Source organism: Haliotis rubra, unplaced genomic scaffold (assembly GCF_003918875.1).
Source record: "Haliotis rubra isolate DU_JTF1 unplaced genomic scaffold, ASM391887v1 Scf26, whole genome shotgun sequence".
Lineage (NCBI taxonomy): Eukaryota > Metazoa > Mollusca > Gastropoda > Lepetellida > Haliotidae > Haliotis > Haliotis rubra.
The window spans coordinates 3,378,600-3,402,909 of NW_025766669.1; the positions used below are offsets into that span (position 1 = coordinate 3,378,600).

General features: G+C 37.7%; 2 protein-coding genes across 2 annotated transcripts; one reads left to right on the forward strand and one right to left on the reverse strand.

Moving 5' to 3' along the window:
• Positions 1-1,136: 1,136 nt before the first annotated feature.
• Positions 1,137-11,291, reverse strand: LOC124280099 (28S ribosomal protein S10, mitochondrial-like). Its single transcript, XM_046715993.1, has 7 exons — positions 11,198-11,291; positions 11,001-11,077; positions 6,791-6,866; positions 5,578-5,717; positions 4,253-4,361; positions 3,660-3,749; positions 1,137-1,297 (listed from the first exon to the last, which is right to left on the reverse strand). The coding sequence occupies exons 1-7, from the start codon at positions 11,252-11,254 to the stop codon at positions 1,202-1,204; spliced, it is 645 nt and encodes a 214-aa protein (XP_046571949.1). The 5' UTR covers positions 11,255-11,291; the 3' UTR covers positions 1,137-1,201.
• Positions 11,292-11,408: 117 nt separating this feature from the next.
• LOC124280101 (dynein axonemal light chain 1-like) lies at positions 11,409-23,745 on the forward strand. Its single transcript, XM_046715994.1, has 10 exons — positions 11,409-11,484; positions 12,507-12,545; positions 13,056-13,165; positions 14,297-14,352; positions 14,553-14,608; positions 16,237-16,326; positions 17,327-17,380; positions 18,537-18,573; positions 20,155-20,241; positions 22,759-23,745. The coding sequence occupies exons 1-10, from the start codon at positions 11,479-11,481 to the stop codon at positions 22,803-22,805; spliced, it is 582 nt and encodes a 193-aa protein (XP_046571950.1). The 5' UTR covers positions 11,409-11,478; the 3' UTR covers positions 22,806-23,745.
• The last annotated feature ends 565 nt before the right edge of the window (positions 23,746-24,310 follow it).

A 24,310-nucleotide genomic window follows, 5' to 3' on the forward strand; every position in this document is an offset into this window, starting at 1 on the left:
AACTGGTCAGGCTTGCTGAATTCCTTGATGCATGTCATCCTATGATTGATGGTCATATCATTATCAATCACTGGATTGTTTCAGGGTTGATTATTTACAGACCGCTGTCATAACTTGAATATTGCTAAGTGTGGCTTTAAAACAAACAAACAAAATTTAACAAGAAGACAAAGTCATCAATATCCTCCACAATGGCAAAATACTCTGAATATGTCTATTAGTTATGATTATGTCAAATGTTTGTATATAACAAAGTGGAATGAGAGTTTTGAAAGGTTTTTATGTTTTCTGCTACAGAAAGGAGTACTACCACCAAATTCAGTCTACCAAACTTGTTGCCATGGAAACGAAAAATATTTTATTCAGAATTCCAATACTACCAAAAGGTACCAGTACACCAAGAGACCTATCTATGTGCCAAGTTTGGTGAAGAAATATTGAACAGTTTTAAAGTTCTGCTCTGGAAAAGACAAATGTGCATGGATGGACGGAGAGAGTCCATTTTAATACCCCCCAGCAAAACGTTTTTTGAGTGGGATAAAAAATAATGCTGGTAGGCAGCGACATTGTATTTCAATGAACCTCACTCAGATGACAATAGAAATGTGTTCTAGGACCGGACTTTTACAAATTGCTGCAGTTTTCCTGTAGCCCCAGAGGGGTGGTGGGGTAGCTAAGTGGTTAAAGTGTTCACCTGTCACACCGAAGGCCCGGGTTCGATCCCCACATGGGTACAATGTGTGAAGCCCATTTCTGGTGCCCCCTGCCGTGATATTGCTAGAAGATTGCTAAAAGTGTCGTAAAACCATGTTCACTCACTGTAGCCCCAGAAGTGATTAATTTGGAGTACATTGCAATAATTCCCAGGTTGGTGATATCTGCTTAGAATTGATGCATTCAGCATATGTTTGTCACCTCCAGGACTGTCCCTCTTTCCAGAAAGCCTTCCTTTCACTGATGGGATGGTGGGTCAGCCTAGTGGTCAGAACCAAGGCACTGATTCAATTCCGCTCATGGTTACAATGTGTGTAGCCCATTCAATGCCGTGATGAATTATTGCTAAAGTGGTGTAAAACCTTTCTTACTACTCCATTCACTGCTGGCACTATATATGACGTCAACATAATTTAGAAGACTAAATAATAAATGCATTTTATTCCCTATTTTATCACACAATTTCACACAATCTGCCAGACACACATCAACTTGCTTCTGGCTGTAACTCTGTAGCTTTCGGTGTTGATGTGGAACCTTTTAGTGGGCTTTGAAGATGATCTGGCAACCTCTCAAGACGTTCCTGCAAATCAAAGACAAATGTAAGCTGAAAATCCACCTGCAGCTGATGACCTGGTGGTGAGAGTTAATATATAAGTCACTTTGGCAATATTTAAGCCATATTGTCACTTAAACTATTTTCAAATTCACCATAAATACCATTCTCTTCCCACAGAGGTTACTTGTCATATCTTCCTACGAACCTCTGTTCTAATACGGCCATATTTCCTGGTTCTCGTATAATCCCCTAGCGGCAAAAAATTGCAACACGAATTATCTCCCTTCTTTCTATCCAATCAGAACACCTGTTACATTGACTTAGATCCAACTTCACTAATGCATATCCCTCCTCTGCCGGGGGACTTGTGTTGACGTGACACACAAGACATTTAATGGCTAGCTTGTCCGTTGTCAACGTGGGCGATGGAGACGCCATTGATCCGCCATAACAGGATTGAGTTCTAGCTAGAAGAAACGTTTGCGCATCGCACTGGGGAAGAAGTTCTAGTTTGCCCGAAGCATACGGAAATTACCGAGGCCTTGTGAATGATCCCTTTTGAAACAACGTCGCTGATTGCACAACTAAATCTGATTGCACAACTAAATCTGATTGCAACCAATCACGAATCCTGAACAATCGCACCATGAAAGGGCCGTATTAGAACAGAGGTTCGTATGAAGATATGGCAAGTAACCTCTGTGGGAAGAGAATGCATAAATACGTGTAAATTATAAAATATCCTGTCAATGAGGGATAGTAAAAAACAACTAGAATATCAAAGTTATGAAGATAAAACTAGTATGTAAATCTAACTATGTTAGCTGCAGAAGACAATACAATATAAAAACAGGCTTCGATTGTCAACAGCTGAAGGTAGATCACCATACTAGGGTCCATAGGGACTTACAGTACATTTGCTGGATTTACACAATCCCTTCATAAGCTTTTAGCAAGTTTAGACAATCTAGCCATGTATTTAAAATAACACAAATTCGACGATTAAAGATAGTGGTATGTTTAAATGAACTTTAAATGTTTTGGGACTTATGTATCCCCAGACTGGAATGTTGATGGTTGAACTTTGAACACTAATATTTCAGTATACTGTGAAGTGGGACATGTTTGGGACACCCATAGGGACAGACGTGACAATGCACGGATCAGAATCGGGGGATTAAATAAAAATGGACAGATCCTTTGACAAGGGAGGCAACTTTGCACGATTTAGTCTGCACTCGTCTTCACGTTGCAGGCCTCCTCGACTGTGTGCAACATCTGACTATTATTCATTACCCCTTTCATCTTTTGTCATGAATTTATCACAAGTGAAGGATATTTCCTTTAATTTGCTGAAAACTCTCCCCCCGTTTCCCCTCCACAGCTTTGCTTGGGTCCTGACACTGCATGTCCATTAACTTCTCAAATAACATGAAATGAGATTGAAATCGAACAACCAATCAAAATTCCTTAAAAACAAGAGTTTGCCTGAACTACCATTCAAAAGAACTGCTATTGATCCAAAATGATAGTTTAGCTGGCAATGATTGGGACTGTCTGACTGAGTTTCTTTTTACACCGCTTTTAGCAATATTCCAGCAACATCACGGCGGGGACACCAGAAATGGGCTTCACACATTGTACATATGAGGGGATTCGAACCCAGGTCTTTGGCGTGATGAGCCAACGCTTTAACCACTAGGCTACCCCACCACCCCACAATAATTGGGACCAGACGAACAAGGGAGTATTTGTTCCCTCGTGTAGGATGTAACCTTGGAAACAGATGATTTAAGATGACAGTGTGGCTCGTGTCCATAATGATATTACTGGAATTTAAGACTAAGGGACCGTTCATAATTTATGGCTAGGGAGGGTGGTGATGATTTTTATGGAGAAGCATGTACAATGTGAATGGGAAACCCCACCCCAACCCCCCCAAAAAAAATAAAAAAATATTTATGTACAAAATAAGTGACCCCCTTGCATGTCATGAACAAAATCAATGACCCCCTCCCCTTCCATTAATTTCTAAGCATAATTTTAAACATACTTTTATGTACAAAATTGCTGACCCCCCCTAATACATGTGTACAAAATTGCTGACCCCCTAGCTCCCCAGAACAAAATAGGGGAACCAATCCCCCAAAAAAAAAAAATAAATAAATAAATAAATTAATAAAAATAAAATAAAATAAAATAAATAAATCATCATCACCACCCCTAGCCATAAATTATGAATGGTCCCTAATTAGACAACAGTTGTTTTACCACTGTGTCCTTCACATTACGTTGGAAAAGGTCGGTGCACTGAAGGACAAAGGATTGTTTAAATCAGGGATTGTGTAACTGAAACTGGAAAACAACCAGAGTGTGCAATGTTTACCTTGGTAACTTTCATAGCCATTCCTTCAGGAAGGTTCCTCTGTACATATTCAAGAAGAGTGTCAGCAGTGGAGCCAGTCAGCTTTAGAAGCTGTTGAGTTAAACATTGGTCATTTTTATACAACACTTCTAATCAGGACCACTGACATTTCCCTCTTTGGGAATTCTTAGTTAGAATTGATCCCCAGTATTATTTATCCGTTACTAAGCAAGATTAGAATTTCCCCCAACTCACTGCCAGTATTTAGAGTTATCTCCCTTTGACCATAAGAACTTGTCTCTTACACTATAATTATTGCTAACTTCAGCATTACATACTGTTCACTCACTCACAATTAGTGTCAGACTAGAATTTTAAAATTCTTCTTAATCTTTACTGATATTTTGTGAAAAATTATGGGCAGAAACTGGGAAACAGTTTTAACAAGATTCTTTCAAAAATCTTCCCGATTCTTCCAAACATATCTGAATATGCTGAATTCAGTGCAATTATGTAACCTCTTTTTGTTACTATCTTGTATAATCCATTCTGAATGTAATATTTTGATTCTCAAGAAAACACTGAACCTAGTGACCTGCGTCTTGTGTACTAACCTCATACTGTTTGTAGTGAGTCCTTGTTTCATACTGTACTCTGTGTTTCTTGTAGATATGAACAGATTTGAGGAGTGTTAGCCTCTCAATGTCTTTATCAGGAGTGTGTCTGAAGAGAGAATCATTCCAAATGTCAATGAATCTCAACTGTCAGCTATAGCTCTGCAGCATCCTATATATAGAAATATTAGTGAGTGAGTGTGGTTTTACCACATTCTTAGTAATATTCCATCAATGTCACATCAGGGTTTCACACATTTTACTCATGTGAGAAAACAAGCCTGTGTCTTCGACTTGATGAGTGTACAGATTATACAATAGGCCACCCCACTGCCCCTAACAAGTATAAATATGTGAGTGAGAATAGTTTTATGCCACTTTTAGCACTATTCCAGCAATATCACGACGGGGACACCAGAAATGGGCTTTACACATTGCACCTATCTGAGGAATCTAACAGGGTCTTCGGCGTGACGAGCCAACGCTTTAACCACAAGGCTACCCAACTGCCCCAAGTTTAAATAAGGATGAAGGAGCACTATATGAGACAGTGTAACCACTAACTTTTCTGCAAGTATTTTCCATCTCATGACTGTCACCTTTCATATTTTTCATGATATCTAAGTGAGTGAGTGAGTATGGTTTTACGCCACTTTTAGCAATATTCCAGCAATATCACGGCGGGGGACACCAGAAATGGGCTTCACACATTGCACCCATGTGGGGAATCGAACCCGGGTCTTCAGCATGTCGAGTGGACGCTTTAACCATTAGGCTACCCCACCGCCCCCATGATATCTAAGTAAAGAAATCCAAAAGGCGATTGGAAAACATTTAAAAAAATTAATCTCTCATGTTAATAACCTTTGTCCAGTAGTATTTTGGGCTGCGCAATATTTCCTTGTTTCATTTGTGCCAAATATTATTTACATTTTTATTTTATCATGATTAAAAGTTGTTATTAATGCTTAATCAAGCATAGTGATTTTATTGTGTTTTGGCTCTATAAATCAAGCATTAACTCGATTATAAGTATTTTTTTGTTTAAAATACTTTATGCAATATAATGCAGTACATATCGCAATATATGCTTTCGCATCGCAATGTATCGCAATATGAAAATTCTCTGCAATACCCACCCGTAGTAGTAATTAATAAAATCGCCAGCATTTTCAAACTCCAAACAAAATCATCACATCATGAAAAAAGTCCCATTGGTTGGTAGTCACTGTTTGCAACTGCATTTTTGGGTTTGAGACAAATTATCAAATGCACCTAAAAATGCACCTATAAAGTATGATGTAACCATCACTTTGTATACTTACATATCGTGAATGGGAATATCAAGTTCCCGTGCTGTCATCACAAAAAATTTCGTGTAACTTTTGATGATCTCAGGATCATGACCTTTGACCTCAATGATAATTCGCTTGTACAGATCATCAACTTCATCTGTATCCTCAACCTTGAAATATAAATACATCTTAGAATAGTTTAGTATATGTCAGTTTTAGCACCAGCTGGTAATTACAATTACAAAGTTTATACCATTGGTTCATCTAGAAATATACTGGTTTTCGTCAGCAAAAGTTAGGCATTACTGTTGCTTGGTTTCCATATTGGCTTATGCCAAACTTTCACACATTTAAGAGCCTTTTCTCTTTTTGGATGCCCCATCTGTTATGAAATACATTACTTTAATAAGATAAATTTATAACGAGATGAATATACCATTTATTAATTGTAATTCAAAGCATTCAGTATGTTGAAGAAACACTTAATGCTTAAAGCTTTGAAATACAGTAGAACATGGATATAACGAACTCCAAGGGACCAAGAAATTTAGTTGATCGTTATTCATATTTGACCGCCATCTTGGATTGTAGAGATGTAGAGACATGTATATGCTGATTCTTAATAATGGAACTGAGTGGATTTTGGAATGCCAAAGTCGAAAGCGATGTTGGTCTTAGATTTTACACCTCAGTCTACAGCCTGAATTATCTGAAGCTTGGTGTCAAAGGTGATAGCTTTACGTTTGCCTGCCATAGTGACGAGAGTGAACTGAAGACCTGTATACCAGTCAAGCTTTTAAACATGATATGTTTGTTTTGTTAATTCATTAATGACCATCAAACAATGTTGATTTGCCGCCAAGAAGGTTGATGTATACCGCTAAGTGGCTGAGCTGACACTGAGTGAGTTCGCTAATCACGTTGTTAATTGGGTCTTGGGGGTAGAAAATCAGTTTGCTATAGCCGTTAATTTGCTACTCACGAGTTCGTTATTCGCGTATAATTTAATGATATTATAAAGGACCATTGACAGGACTTTTAAATTTATTCGCTATATCTGTTTGTACACTATATCCGTGTTCGCTATATCCATGTTCTACTGTATACCAATAACTACATGCAATGATCATGATAACGATCACATTTTGCACTTCAAGTTGTTATAAACATGAGGCTGCATTTAGCAATTTCTGGTTATACCAGTGCAGGTTCTAAATGCTTAAATCAAGCCCTGACTATTCACCTCTGTTATTTGGGTCGGATTGATGTTCTGGGCATCTGAGCTGAAGTGTTTCACTGATAACGATACATGAGGCAGTCTGCAAGTAAAATAATGACATTATATAAGGCCAAGGTCAGATTATTATATTTTAACCAGAGATTAACTGGGTCTAAGGTTTTGAGTCTATGGAATCACAGCATTAAATTTTTGGATAGGCATGGGATTTTCAGCCTTGCAAAATGTGACATGCTCAACTTGATTCAAGGGCTTTCACTGATGTTGTATTGTTGCACATACTGAGAAACCTGGTGCCCAGTCATGTCAGGTGCTAGCCGAGAGCCATGACGCGGTCCGATACAGTCAGACCGCCTCCGTGGTGTAGTGGTTAGAGCGTCCGTCTGTTCGATCCCCGGCCGTGTCATACCAAAAGACGTTAAAATATGGTGCTTGTTGGTCCCTGCCTGGCACTCGGCATTAATGGGTACATCAAGGACTGGTCGGCTCGAGTCAGTATAATCACATGATAATGTGTCTGAGTGGGGTATTCATGCTTCACTGCGGCATGGTATCTCAGTGGGCTAGCACTATAAAACCAGCTTCAGTCTGGAGTAGTACAAGCAGCCACACATACACATTCATGCACGTCGTCATATGAGCGAAATATTCTCAAGCACGACATTAAACCCAAAATTCACCTCACCTCGCCTATACAGTCAAGATATGACCCTGCATGGTCATGTCTTGACTGTATAGGACCGCATCGTGGCTCTCAGCTAGTGAATTGCCACTTTTCACTGAGCAGATTTGCATTCCTTAGGCATGCCAATTAAGGGATCATTGTCTGCACGGGTAATACAGATGTGTACATGCACCCTTGGTACGTTTCTGTACACAGAAATGTACCCTAAACAAAGTCAAAATACATAAACACACCCTGTCCCCAAAACCAAAAGTGGATCATGTTCCCGTTCGCCTGGTTATGAGTGATACTGTGTATGATCGTTTCTTACATAACGCAATCGAATGCATGTCATACAACAGTATGGCAGTTTGGATCAAGAAAAGGGTGCAGAATGAATATGTCCTTGGGCGCGTATGTTTTTCGAACCTGAGGTATATGTTTGTAGTGCCATGCCGACAACGACCCCTTCAGCCAAAATATCACCATTATTAGGCTTCCTAATGACGTCACGGGATTCCCCGTCTCGCTATGAGCGGGCTTTACAAGTTGGAAAACGGCATAAAAGAAAAGCTGCAATGCGTTGTAAACGTGCACTTATGCCACAAATAAACAATCTTCATAAACAATAATAGCAATACTTAACAGAATTATTACGAAATCAGCTCTGCAATACATGTTAGTAGGATCCAAATGCACAGCGACCATCCCACGCCTCTCCCGACTCGGCTGTGATGGCTGCCGTTTGTGCTGATCGGTCATTCACATCGGCTCCAATTATTATTGCAGGCGGAATTATTCTTATTGACTACATTCATTTTACTTGCACGAAAAAAAGTAATAATTTTTATAACTTCCGAAAAAGTCACTTTATCATCATGTAGCTTAACTTAAGTGTATTTTTAGATTATTTTCTCAATGTTGGGTCGAGTCAAAACTTGCATGGAGACAATCTTGAAGATAAAGGCATTTGAGAAATACAGCGGTAATAAAATATGAAGATCGCACGGAACACTGAATTTTTGGGATGTGTAAATAATAACGGCTTTAATTAATTAACAGAATTCGACGAACCGGAAATGATATGCCCGGTATTACTTTGCACGGGTATAAATAAAGTGTCACCACGAGTCGCACGAGACGAATACACGTTCAACATGTGCTTAAATACCGATGTAGAGCGCCTCATATCCGATCAGCAATTGCATGTATGTATTGCATTGACTTTCAACAATTTATTCATATTTAGTAGTCCAATAAAAACCAGTTCAGATGCATTTTGATACATTATGAAAGTACTGTTATCCTATTTTGGGGGATAGATACGTTCATGTAAACATTGCGCTTCACAGCAGTTTGCGTCGAGGCCGAGTAACAGACAAGTTGTCAAGTTGAAATCGAAAGAGGTGTACGGAAATATTGGGGCTATTATGGTATATGAAATGGAAATTGTTTGTTGCGTTTTGAGGCTTCTATGACCATCCCTGTACTATCTTGAAAACGATACACTTTGTGGCCCTTTACTGAAGTTTCTATTAATATATTTTCTGGAATTCCCCTTTTGAACGTTGTCAATAATATTGCTGTTACAAATACTAATATAGGTACACATAAAATTGTTAATACGAAAATAGAAAAAAATAATATTTTGTATTGTATTTACATATCACATTAAATTGACACAAATCTTTGAGAGATGATCCTGACACAATTGAATGCTTCACTGAACCTCAAAATCCCGACATCGCCAGAAACGTCTTGAAAAATGATGATATATCACATTTGACATGAATGTTTAGTTGTGATGAAAAAATAAAGTGTACTAAGTATTGAAAATACATGTGTTCATGATATATGTTTGTGAAGATAAGAATGTGTACTTACCTTGCTTCCCACTGCGTTAAAAATCAGACAGCTATGGCAAACTGGATGCACAACGACAGGTTTGTATGGTATTGTGCTACTTAAAGCAACTCTATGTTTACAGGGTGTATACCTATATATTTCATGCTTTGAATGTGATTGTATAAATGATTGCTTCTATGCATAAATACGTCACAGACCTTAGTATGGGTGTGAAATGACATGTGGAGAGTGAGAGTGTGTGTGAGAGAGAGTGTGTGTGTGTGTGTGTGTGTGAGAGAGAGAGAGAGGGGGAGAAAGAAAGAGAGAGAGAGGACGAGCACTATTTTGTGATTACACCCAATATATAACTTGAGATTTGGTCTTCAGCAACACATGGGTGTTTGTCGTAAGAGGTAACTAACATAATAAAGTAGTCAGGTTCGCTCAGTTGGTTGTTACATGTCATCAAATCCACATTGCGTAGTACTTACGATGTCAGTCACTGGTTTGACTGATCCCAACAAAATTATTTGTAGCCCCTTTCATATGGCTTCAATATTGCTGGGTGTAGTGTGAAACGACAAACATATTTAATGGGTTGGAAGGATTCGATGAAACACGGGCATGTGTAAAGCTGAATGTATGATAACTCCTCTTCAAATTCATCTTCTTTCTCTTGTAAAATATGTTGTAATGTTATGTAGCAGGTTACATAGAATGCATGTATGGTATACTGCCATAAAATATGTAGCAACAGAAAACTGAACACAAAACATTTAACCTTAACACTGTACATGCATTTTCTGTTATTACTTTTCCAAAGTTGAAAAACTACAAATTAATGAAAACTTTTAGTTTATGATAATTAAGGAAATTAGTACATAAACATACTGGTAACTGGTTTAGATAGAGAATTCACAAATATATGGGGCCATGGTAACATCATGTTATCTGTTTGGTAAATACATATTTATACTATACTGAGATGGCATGATTTAAAGTCTTACATTATCTGCTTTTTTTGTTGCAAACAATGAGTTTATATTCCATTCTTTTGAGGTGGATAAGGAATGATTGCAATAACATAAGTTGTCCAGAAAGTAAGGGGATGTAACTCTAAATACTATTCTTCTGAGCTCACTGTGTAATGATGACCAAGTCATTAATTAATTGTTGTAAAGAAATATCATGTGTTAGTGAAGCAGACGACCCTCAGCTCCATGCAGTGGTGGACCATGGACTTGTTTGGGCAGAGTTTGGTGGTTTTTATTCTCCCTTAAACAGTACTTTAACATTCTACAAACACATTCTCATTGTGTATTGAGGTGACAATACATTTCAAGAAAACATAGGTTGTATTATTTTGGAACTTAGATCTCGCTTTGTCTAATTTTATGTGAGTGAATAAACCAACTAGAACAGGCAGATAAAAGAGTTACCTCCCTTCACGCAGATAACAAGTTAATTCTCAACACCTTTCAAAGTCATTTTTAACGCAATGCATGTGTATTTTGATACATTTTTTTACATAAAACATTTTTATAATGTTAGATCTACTACAGGTTCTCAGATTATTCATCAGCAAGCAACATTACACATTCGTCTAGGATCCCTACCATTATACTAGCTAGCGACAAAATCCAAACCAGATGGAGATAATCTTAGCGCATATTTCCATGTTTTCATTACACAGCACGTTGACAGTACCTTATACTCCAAACACAATGTTGACGGTTGATCTGCGTGACTCTCTTTGCACACTGAGTACATACACTCGGTAAAATCTGAAACCAAAATACAGTCAACTTATGCGTGCGTCAAGACAAGATAACGAAATGATCTTGTTAACATTAAGAATTATACCGCCTTTATATTGACTGTTACGGGAATAACGACGTACTTACGCGATTATTTAAATATTTAGCCAGTACTGTCGCCCTTCCCACGGCTCTGGTAGCCATTTTGTTTTGAAAGCATGAGTTGCTGCGAATGTGTTATGAGAATAAAAGTGAAAATTTAAATTTTATTATGAAGGGAATTTGCACATTACGAAATTTCCAGCCAACTGCAAAAAATAAACGGTGAAATATGAGAATCAAAAGAAATTTCATCGCCGTTTCTGCAGGACTAGAGCGTCTCTAAAATGACCCGCAGACCTTGTTGCTAAGCTACTCGACACACAGCGATGGCGGTAGGTGGACGTGTTGACTTCGGCTCTCTCTTTTCACCCTTTAACGTGTTGTTACTTATGAATATTTGTCATTTTATGTCACTGTATAAATGTAACCTGTTTTCATTCTTAATTGCTCTTGAAAACAATTGTTTTCTGTTGATATTTAGGTCTAAGGTGATACACGATTCCTACTCGGCATTGAACATTCTGTTAGTATCTCTTCAAAACAATTGACTTTATGGTGCATACATATTTTTAAACTGTTATTGTACAGTCTTTATGAACCCTGCGATATGCTATACTATTTTCAATGTTCCCTCTTAGTCTTACATAGTCAGCATAGCCAATCATTACAAACCAATAATTTCATAATAAATAATTTACAACAAAAGTGAAGAAATAGTTAATGGTTCGAATCCGACGATTGTTGCATGGCGTGGTTACAGGTGGACGGCCACTTTGGGACGGTCTGCAACAACAGCGTTTTGTTAACAACGTCTCCATAAGCAGCATATTGTGCACACTAAATTGCTGTCCATCATTGTGCTGGGGTGTTCTGGTTTCAATCATTCCAATGGCTCGCCATTTTTCATTTTCAGTTAGTCGTGGCATAGAGAAATGCTAGCAGATTCTCCCAAATTTGTTTTTTTCTGCCCGTCGACATCTATGATTTATGTCACAATGATCCGAGGCTTAGAGCCACACTTTAGGGCACGTTTTTTGCCTTTTTTCCACAGACTTCTTGAAAGCACGAAACACATGCAAAACAAAAACTACCGACAGGGCCCTGTTTGTGTTATGGGTTAAGTGTATTGTAAAGAATATTATAATGCAAGTGTGTTGATCTCACCAAATTTTGCCTTTGAGTATATGTGAGTGTTGACTATGGTCCTGCCTGGTGTCGATATATTCAATACTTATCATGCTTTGGTAAATAACAGAAGTGAAAAAGATTATCATGAATGATGAATTGAATTCATGAAGGTTCAATTCACTGAATACGTGGCAGCACCAGTAATGATGTGTATTTCTTTGTTCAGGCAAAAGGCACAACAATCAAGGAGGCACTTGCTAAATGGGTAAGTAGAACTATTGCATTTCATTGCTTCAACAAGATGCTTGACTGGCATTTTAGAAGATGCTATTTGATGAACATAGAGATTGTTCTGGGTTACATCTTCGTAAAAAAAGTAACTGTTCAGTTTTACCTGATGATGGGGTCAGAACAAGCCCTGAAACGTGTACTCAAGAATAAAAAGAAGATGTAACCCTGAAAAATCTCTGTCCTTCAATCCAACTGTTGTATAAATTTGTCTGGTTATGACTGTAAGTTATTTCTGCAGCATATTAAACATAAAGATATCTGAGTTTAAGAAGGTTTAATGAAACATTATCTAAGCTATGTCAAAGCCAATCAAAGATTCCCCTTGCTTTATATTCAATTGCAGTATTTACAAATAACATGATTTTTGTTCAAATGTGGCATTCTGCTGCAATATCTTTTTTCAAATACCTTAATGGTCATTTTAGACTTTTCATCATCAGTACATATCCTTATGGTTATAAAATTTTGTTGTTGATTATATCAGGAGGAGAAAAATGCGCAAAAGGCCTCAGAGTCAGAGGAGGTGAAGCTAATTGGACAGCTGCCCCCCATTGAGAAGATGGATGCCTCTCTGTCTACCCTTACCTGTTGTTCGTGAGTAAAATCAGTTTGCAGAATAGCTGCATCGAACTATGCAGTTCGGATAAGATGGCATGCATGCATGTGTGTCCACTCAGTTCTGGTGGTCACATCTTATGATTGGTTGGTTGATTTGTTGTTTTACGCTGCAGTCAGCAATATTCCAGCTATATGGCAGCAGCCTGTAAGTTATCGAGTCTGGACCAGACAATCCAGTGATCAATATCATTAGCATCGATCTACGCAATTGGGATAGGATCACATGTCACCCAGTCATGTATGGCTCATTTCCTGAAAACAATCATTTTTGGTCACAATGCCACTGTACAGTCATTGGATTATTTGGGAAAGGTTCCAAATAAATATGAATTCAATGGAGTCTGAGTATATCCATGAAGTCTGGGGAACAAAAAAGTGGACCTCCACCCCATATGTTACCAGTTACCTGGGGTAGACTAATGGTCAAAGCATTCGCTCGCCACAGCGAAGACCCGGGTTTGATTCCCCACATGGCGACAATATATGATGCCCATTTCTGGTGTCCCATGCCGTGATATTGCTGGAATATTGCTTGCTCGCTCACTCACTCAAACACTCACTTAGGCATTGCTGGTAATATAATGCAGTTATATTACAGAACCATGGAAATAAATGCTACTTTCTATCAGTATGGTAATAATTCATAAACCTATGACAAAGCAGATTGTGTAGATTCTCTTGCTGTTGATCACTGGACTTTCTGGTCCAGACTTGATTATTTGCAGATTGCCACAAGATAGCTGGAATAGTGCTGAGGGTGGCGCCAAACTAAACTCACTCACTCATAAAGCCAGCAACTGAAAGGGCTTTTGTAATATTCTTACATGTTCATAACCATTAAGGAATCAATCACTATAGCAGAAAAAGAGCATCTTTTTCAGTTCATTTGAAGATGAACATGTTTTCTCACCAGAAGGGGTGGGTGGTGTGCTTAAAGCGTTCGCTTGTCACGCCGAAGACTCGGGTTCGATTCCCCACATGGTAACAATGTGTGAAGCCCATTTCTGGCACCCACCGTGATATTGCTGGAATATTGCTAAAAGAAGTGCAAAACCATACTCACTCACTGACTCGCTCACTCTGACCAGGACCTTTTATATTTTTCAGGAAACTCAGCCTATCCACGAATTGTATTGAGAAGATTGCAAATCTTAATGGACTGAGTAAGTTAACATTGACCTTTGTGATATCGCTGGAATATTTCTCACTGAAGTTTAAAGCAACAAACAATAATATAAAAAGCAAAAAAAAAAAAATGGATCCTATTTGAGCTCTGGTATGCCGTGTTTTGGATGGGTACACTTAATTGAAATACGACCTGATCGCTCCTACATATTCTGAACAGTCTATATTTCCATTTCAGAACACCTGAAAATTTTATCACTTGGAAGAAATAGCATCAAAAGCTTGACAGGTTTGGTGTGTATCTTTATGTTTAATGGCTGTTGTTGCTTCTTGCTAAATTGTTCACATGTCTTCTCTCCCGAACTTGTATTTAGGCATTATTTTTATTAGGTTATTGTTATTATTATTATTATTATTATAGGATATTTATATAGTGCACATATCCAGGCAACTAGTGCATGCTCAAGGTGCTGGTATTTGTTCCCTCGATCATTGGATGTCAATCTCAACTTCACATCATATTATCAATCTCAACTCCCTGGGGAGTATACAACTCTTATTGTGGCTTCTCATCCTAACAAGGTACCCATTCACAGCTTGGTGTACTGGGACACATAGTCACAGTACGTTGTCCAAGTTCACTGCGCGTTGTTGTAATATGTGGACTAGTACAAGCTGAACTTTAAACACTAGACTCGAAGAAAGTTTACTAGAATAGGCTACAGACTAGTGGCTTAATTATGAGTGTTGAGTTTTGTTTGAAACTTTTTAAGCATTATTGTATAATGAATGTGTTTGGCCTTCCCGAAGAATGACATTCTGATTGAATCTCCAAGGAATGCTCAACACTGCTTTTTTCCCCACTGTCTGTTCATCCTTTTGCATGGTCTGTGCATGTGTCCACTATCTGTTCATCCCTGTCATCTATTTGTTTATCACTGTCTACTGTATGTGCATCCCTGTTCACTATCTGTTTATCACTGTCCACTATTTGTTCATCCCTGTCCACTATACGTGCATCCCTGTCTACTATCTGTTTTTCACTGTCCACTATCTGTGCATCCCTGCCCACTATTTGTTCATCCCTGTCCACTATACGTGCATCCCTGTCTACTATCTGTTTTTCACTGTCCACTATCTGTGCATCCCTGCCCACTATCTTTGTCCACTATCTTTGCATCCCTGTCCACTATCTTTGCATCCCTGTTCACTATCTGTTTTTCACTGTCCACTATCTTTGCATCCCTGTTCACTATCTGTTTTTCACTGTCCACTATCTGTGCATCCCTGTCCACTATCTTTGCATCCCTGTTCACTATCTGTTTATCACTGTCCACTATCTTTGCATCCCTGTCCACTATCTTTGCATCCCTGTCCACTATCTTTGCATCCCTGTTCACTATCTGTTTTTCACTGTCCACTATTTGTTCATCCCTGTCCACAATACGTGCATCCCTGTCTACTATCTGTTTTTCACTGTCCACTATCTGTGCATCCCTGTTCACTATACGTGCATCCCTGTCTACAATTATTTTCACTGTCCACTATCTGTGCATCCCTGTCCACTATATGTGCATCCCTGTCTACAATTATTTTCACTGTCCACTATCTGTGCATCCCTGGCCACTATATGTGCATCCCTGTCTACTATCTGTTTATACCTGTCCACGATCTATGTCGACAGAAAAGCATATTGACCCCAACCCAGGTCCGAAAAAATGTCATATTGATATGAGTTACTAAAATAGATTTTCACGTCAAGCTATGCCGTCATTCTATTGTTTACCTCGGTCAATATTGCTTTTCGCAGGTTCATAAAAACAGGTATTGACCTAATCACCAGTCTATAATTGTATAATCTCTGTGCACTATATGTGCAACCCTGTTGACTGAGTAAAATCATTCTTACTTGCCACCAACAGGAAGCTGTGGGAGACACGCTTCAAGAACTCTGGATATCCTACAATCTCATTGAGAAACTCAAAGGCATCAACGTTTTGAAAAAATTAAAGGTCAGTAAAGCACCCGGTCCACCCATTATTAGGCATTCATCTATACCTGATTAAATGTTTTTGGCATGTAACTTAGCTATGTTACTGATTTGATTTCTCAGCTGACCAGTTCGTTAAATGTATCGAAAGAATACCTTCCTTGACATCAAGGGTGTTGGGCATGACCTTATTAATTCTCAAGGCTGTTCAGTTGAATATCATTATATTATGTTATATGGGCATTTATATAGCGCTAAACTCCATCCCATCTACATGCATGCGCAAAGTGCTTTGTTTCCCTTGATCATTGGATGTCAATCTCAACGGCACATCATATTTTCAATCTCACCTCCCTGGGGATCATACGACTCGTGCAGCCACTAGGCGTAGCAAGTTAATGTAGCTTTCCCATCCTAACGAGGTACCCATTCACAGCTGAGTGGACTGGGACACATAGTCACAGTACTTTGTCCATGTTTACTGCACGTTGCTGTACCCGCAACTAGGTGTTTGCATGTATTCATGTGGCCACCATCTGGTCATTTACCAACAGATTTGTGGGTTCTTTTAAGTGTTGTGTACTGTACACTAAGGGTTGTAACAACACTGAAAGTGTCTGCACACAAGGTTGACTCCAAGGTTTTTACACTGGGTAACAGGTGGGCTCGATCCCGGCACCTTAAACTCGCTAGATCACTAGCCTGGCGTCTAAGACAGCTCTCCCACCATATCATAATAAGAAAGTCAGTGTAATCTCCACCCAAACTCCTGTTTTAGGAAGATGATGGTCAGAGAAATAACCAACTGATTTGTTGTGTCCTCATGACACTGGTAATTGTTTTGTTGTGTCCTCATGACAGTGGTAATTGTTTTGATGTGTCCTTAGTGACACTGGTATTTGTTTTGTTGTGTCCTCATGACATTGGTATTTGTTTTGTTGTGTCCTCATGACACTGGTAATTGTTTTGTTGTGTCCTCATGACACTATTATTGTTTCCTTAACAAATCCTTGTGATTTCAGGTTTTGTATCTCTCAAACAATCAGGTGAAAGATTGGGGTGAATTTGGCAAATTGGTAAGTATGAATAATGTTTGAGTGTTTTCAAAGGCAGTTGGTAGAATTAAACGTGTTCATTGATGATCTGGTGTCAGTCTTTTCTCACGTGGATTATTTAGGAGATGCATATGCTGTGTAAAGCTAGGTTACCTGTATTTTTCCCAGCTCTACATCAGAAACACAGCATGTGCATCTCCTAAATAATCCAGGTGGAAAAAATTAGAAAGAAGGAAAAAAATGGGTTACCTGTAGATTTAAACCTGTGAAGATCCTGCTTAGAATTGATCTTCAGTAACCCTTGCTTGTCATAAGAGGCGACTAACAGGGTCGGGTGGTCAGGCTTGTTGACTTGGTTGGAACATTTCATTGTAGCCCAATTGTGTAGATTGATGCTCATGCTGTTGATCACTGGATTGTCTGGTCCAGACTCCATTATTTACAGATTGCTACCATATAACTGGAATATTGCTGAGAGCTGCGTAAAACTAAACTGACACTCACCTTTTGATTTTGCCACTCTAAAACTCTGAATTTGGAGCTGACTCTGTTGAACTCAGTAGACTCTGTATAGATAATTGATTTGAATTACAGAATCACTGACAACTGCCTTGAAATGAATTATGATGCTGTATCAGATCAAGACATTCTTCATGTCAAAATCCCTTGACACATGGCTGACATTGAAACCAAGTTGCATGTTTATAGTGATGCAAAAAATGTTATGTTGTAATTAGAAAAAAAATAAAAAAAATTTTTTTTGACTCACCGTAATAAACTTGAAATAATTCTCTTTGAGGATTTTGTATCATATTATCAGTACAAAATGCATTGTCATTCACATTTTGAAAATTGTAGGGACCACAACAACATTTTGTAACTGATAATTGTATACTTCATTATAATTTTTCCTCAATGTATCCAAAGAAATGCAAATGAATCACAGAGTAACAGCATGTTGAAAAAGACTTTGTAAACAGATAGTGGACAGAGGACCACTGCACATATAATAATGAACAAGGAGTAAGATGCTTTGAAGAATATGATGGCAACAGTATCACCCTGAGGAGTTGCGCTGTTGCTGGAATTTAAAGAAGTTTGGTTTGGTTTGGTTTTGAGTATATAATTAAGAAGCTATGATTCTGTGAGGAAGTTCATCATATTCTACTGATTTCAGAGTGACCTCCCTTGTCTCGAGGATCTTTTGATGGTTGGTGAGTAAAACTCTTTATTTGCCCAGGGCCCAACAAACATGGGGCTAGTAGACAGATGCTGGTAAAATTTGATCATTGCCACTATATATACACCTGTGCATTAATTAAGCACCACCCTAATTTGAAAATAAGATGTGTTGCTACAGAAAAGTTAGGGTATAGCCATCAATTTAATCAACCTATAGTTAAAGAAGCTTTATTCATTGACAGTTTTACAAATACCATAACCTTTTCTATTCTTTATGAAAGAATATGTTGATGAAAATGTGATGGGACTGAATTTTTACCCAAAATAACTATTCCTCTCCAGTGAGTGCTCAAACTACACACTTAAATTAAGTTTTGACAAAAAAATATTTTGTTATATATCAAGATGACATTTACACATCAAGAAAGCTTTGACTATGCATAATCAGGAAGAACACCGAATGTCAAAGATTCACACCTTTTTCCAACAATTCAGATTGAGAATTGACAAAAACTGAAAAAGGCCACATTAATAAGATTTTGGAATAAATCTTTTATGATTTTGAGTTTATTGTATTGAATAAACACTAAACACTTCTTGCCAAATACTGATAATTACTGCTAGAATCTGTTTGTTTTGTTTGTAAATTTTTTTACTGCATTTTAAAATTTTACTTTTTTTTAGTTTGAGTGTAACTTTTCCTAAATCTTAGTTTACAAACGTTCATCCATTCACAATAAATGATGAATTTATAGGCCACATAACAATCAATGATTACTTTCACTTTTCAAAACAAGGTAACTTGTTTTAGAACAGAAAAATACCTGTTATCCTAATTAAAGTACATGGTAATTTCAATGATGTTTTCTTTTTTGAAATGTCAAATGCTAATACTCTATCAAATTAAAAGGTTATTTTTGGGAAGAGTTTAGAATTTCATTTCAGACAGAATTAGTTTGTAAAAATACAGGGTGGTGCTTATTTTATGCATGGATGTATACATCAAATGTCACGCAAGAGAAGTGCTTCTAGTTCTTTGAGTGGTGTTTACAAGCTGGAATGATGAACAGGAACGAATTTTTATGGGTTTGACAACCCAATGGATGCAAAGTTTTGGTATTGTATCCTTTGTAGTAAAGAAGTAGTCTACCCATAGAAAATCGTTCCTTTTCAAGATTAGTGCTATAAATTGTGAATGTAATGACTTTACAAATTTACTGGCAAAAACTCATAATTGACCAGCCAATAATTTGTGGCAATTAAAGTTCATTTGAGTACAGATGAGAACTATGAATTGCATATTGATTCTAAATTGTGAATAATCTATTAAATGTCAATATTGAACACAGCTATGAATACCTTGTACTGTACAATATCTGGTATTATTTTTTTTTATACCCATCACTGAAAAATCTGTTTAAGAAACTATCGTGTTATGTGTACATACTACAAGCTGACGGACACAAACAGGTCTTTTGAAATATCTGAAAATAATACACAATCCTTCAACAATGCAAATGGGAGGTTGGGTAGATGGGTGTTTATACCATTTAGTCATCATGCCCAGGGCTGTGGTTCTACAAGTTTAAACTTGAGAGTATTTTTCATTTTAGGTAATCCCCTGGAAGAGAAACATTCTTCTGAAGGAGATTGGAGGGATCTGGCATCAAAGAAGCTGCCCAAACTGAAGAAACTTGATGGTGAGTATCCCTTGATCTACAAATAGGTCAGCAAAAAGTAATCTGGTCACTGGTAACCTCGATAATCTCCAGGGTATACATTCCAATACATTTCTACTAGTACCCTGGATGCATCTACTGCTCAGCACGATCATTTTATTACCTCCCTTTACTGGCTCCGCCTTCTCACAGTAGCCATTCTGATAAGCCATTACAACTTTACCAGTGTCAACGAAGATGGCGGCCACAGCCATGAAAGTTTGATCGTTGTGCGATTCAGACTTTGGGAAAAGATCATGCAGACAAATTGACAGGTCTGAAACCTTCCAAAAATATATGCAAGAACTCCTTCTACCTGTTGACATTACTGTTTACCGATGAAGCGGAAGTGATTTATGATAGAAACGTTGTGATTGGTACGCTTAACTTCCCAGCATAGACACCTGATTGGATGCAAAGCAAGCAAAGGGAGGTAATAAAATTATCGGGCCGAGCCGTAGATGCACCACGGGTACTAGTGGAGATTTATCGAAACGTATTCCCATAGAGGATGCTGGTAACCCAGTCTCTTGGATTGGGCGAGCTATCGATATAGAATCATAGAGATTGATAATTGTTAGCTAAATATTGATAAATATTGAAGGCGTAACTTTGCCAAAAAAAAAATGCCAAAAATATCTGAAAGAAATGACTATATTTCACATCACTTGTAAGTGGTGACAAGTTTTTGCAGGGATTATTAACAAAACAGTGTCCTGAACATAGTTTAGAAGCAGACAATAAATAAAGTCCTAAAACATTGCATATTGTATGAGAAAATCAAAACTTTTTTCTGCCACAAAGGTTAATGTATGATATTATCGATAACCACAATTTTTATATTGATAATCATTAATAATTATTCTTATCGACAGTATTTCCAATTATCAATCATTTTAGCCAGACCTACTCTAGCACAGAATGGGCTGTGTAGATTCGCTTCCAGAGATTTGCTGCGGTACTCATAATTCCTGTACTTTGCCAGTCTTAGTGCAGTATCTGCTGTGAGAAACTGGTGATCATATCCCAATTGCACAGATCGATGCTTATGCTGTTGATCACTGGATTGTCTAGTTCAGACTTGATTAGTTGCAGATCGCCGCCATATAGCTGGAATATTGCTGAGTGCGGCGTAAAACTAAACTCACTCGCTCACTGACTCACAGCAAATTTTGCTGTTCATTAGAGGAAATTTAGTGGAGCAGGTGGTAGGGCTTTGTGACAATATCAATATTTAGAGGTTGTCATTTTTTAGCTTGAGTGCATTATTAAAAATTACACATGTTCAGGCCCTCTCGAAGGGTGTAAACAACCTTGTGAGTACACTGTGCCCCCAAAAAATATTTATCTTTCCCTGTTGAAATCATTGTTGTGTTATGAAACCAATATCGTGATTTTCTCTCAGTCATACCATGTTTGGATTATTTCCCTTTGATAACTGTTTCTAACTGGAGCCACATCAACATGTATATTTGATTACTCATTACAAATGTTTGCAATGCTTTGAACACAATGTTTTCTTATGTCATATAAAAATACCAACACCTATTCCTCCTCAGGTATACCTAAAAGGGCAGACCATTTTATTTTTCTTGTATTAATTATTTGTATTTTTCATTTCTAGTTTGAAAAAAGGAAAATTTCCAAAAGGGAAACATAATAAAAACTGTTTGAAATAAATGTTGTTTTAAACAGCAGATACAAAATACAAGAAATATAGCTATTTTTAAACTTATTTGAAATGTATAGGTGACTTGTCTGTAATACAATTATACATTGGCTCGGTGTGACCTGTGAAGATCCGGGTTTGAATATGTCTTCTGCAACCCATGCTTGTCGTAAGAGGCGACTAACAGGATCAGGTGGTCAGGCTCGAGGTCTTAGTTGACACATGTCATCGTTTCCAATTTGCGTAGATTGATGCTCATGCTGTTAATCACTGGATTGTCTGGTCCAGCAGGGGTTCAAAAATCCAATCGCCCGACGCCCAGGACAAGTCAGTTTTCATTTCGGGCAATCAAATAATGGTATCTTACTTGTCCGTGGGCTACTAGATAATTTCCACTTATGGTTTCAAACCGCAAACAAACTTGGATTTAATTTCATATCTGCTCAAAATGTAGCTATTAAATTTCGCAATGACAATAAAGTAGAGTTATCTTTCTTTATTTATCCCTTTTCAATTAATAGTCCAGTAAACATTAACATCAAATACCATGTTGATTTCTTCTTTCATAATTACATCATCATAATTATGTCATAAAATTAGTCAGGACAAGTTACTTTCTTTAAGTCACCTGCCCTGTGGCAAGTGGCTTTTCAAAAAAAAAATTGAACCCCTGTCCAGACTCGGTTATTTACAGACCACCACCATATAGCTGGAATATTGTTGAGTGCGGCGTTAATCAACAAACCAACCAACCAACATTGGCTCTGATATTTAATGGTGTATCTGAAATATTTGCCACTAGAACTACATTTGGGACCATCTGTTCGTAGGTGTTCCTGTGATCCGGGACGAAGAAGGGGGAGAAGACGAGGGCTGAATAAAACCTGTGTCACTACCACCTCAAAATGCCCCAGCTACAACACTGTGATTGATGCTCAATATTTTGTCCAAGATTTCACTCCTGAAATTCAGATATTAAGATACTGTCATGTCCAGATGGTAAAACGTCATTCATTTGGCAAAGAAGAGTCACGTCCATAAATGTATTTTTTAAATTTTCAATCAATTAATTATGTTCTGTTGCATTGCTTACTGACAGCTAACTATGTGCAACCAAGCAGCTTAAGGCAACATAAAGTCATATTATGTCAACATCCTCTGCAAATTACTTAATGCTTTGACTGAATTATTGCTCCTCAATGCATACATAGTCATGTATTATGTTCAGCTTTTACCAGTATTGTACATTTCGTGTGCCAACATTCGAGACTCTTCACAAACAGGTTGAGAATAAAACTTCTAATATGCCATGCACCTCAGAGCAATATCTGTAGGGAGAATCTGACTGAGACATTTTAACCTGAGGGTTCCATTGGCCTTAATTTTTATTCAGTACAGGACATTGTAAATATCATATTTCTGTTAATTTATATCAATATATGTCCTTTAAGGCCTGTGTTGTGTTAAATAATTTTCACTTTATTCAATCCCTTATTTGACACTGGATACTTGGTTTCAAGTCAAATGAGGGATGTAATTGTGGTGGAATGGGGAACATTCTTGGAGTTGTGCCCTCTTGTTTGTTTGGAGCGCTGCGGTAGTTGGGTATTTCCATCTATTTTTAACTACTTTGGTATTGATAAAATTGAGCCTTTTAAGTTGTCTCATCATTGTCATTCAGAACTTTGCTATCCATGTTAAAAGACCTGATGGAATGTATGTGTAACTAAACATGTATATTTAAACCCTGTCATACTCTTCCAGGATGTATGTTATTTCACAGTTCCATCCTAATAAATCATTTTATGTTCTTTGGATTTGGCTCTTCGATTGATGTTTTTTATTCCCGTACAGGGCCACTGGCCTATTACACAGGTGCAGAGCATGATAACAACTGTTTGACAGGAGCGCTGAAAACAAACATGACTAAATTATACATCATATCACAGTATATGGCAAGACAATGCAATGTATACACGACGTGACTAAACAACTGTTTTTTCTTTGAAAAAGGAATTACGATTTTTTCAAAGCGAGAAATACGTATTTTGCAAGTTTATTATAGACATTAAGTTTGTTATTTAAAAATAGTGAAAACATTTTGCTAAGAGTTGTCAATATGTAGTAATATTGTGGGATAAGACTGGAGCGCAAATCTGAATAAAATGGATCGTTTACTTTGACTTCTGACAAGGTGTCAGAGATGGAATGAACCTTTTCATGAAGTTAACAATTGTTAATGCTAGACAGAACGATGGTTTTGTGGGTGGCTCAGTAATGGTGTGAGGTGGGATCATTGTGACTGGCAAAACAGGGTAATATGATATTCCCTTACGTGTCACTGGACAGCACTATCATGACAACATTCTTGAGGCACAGGTG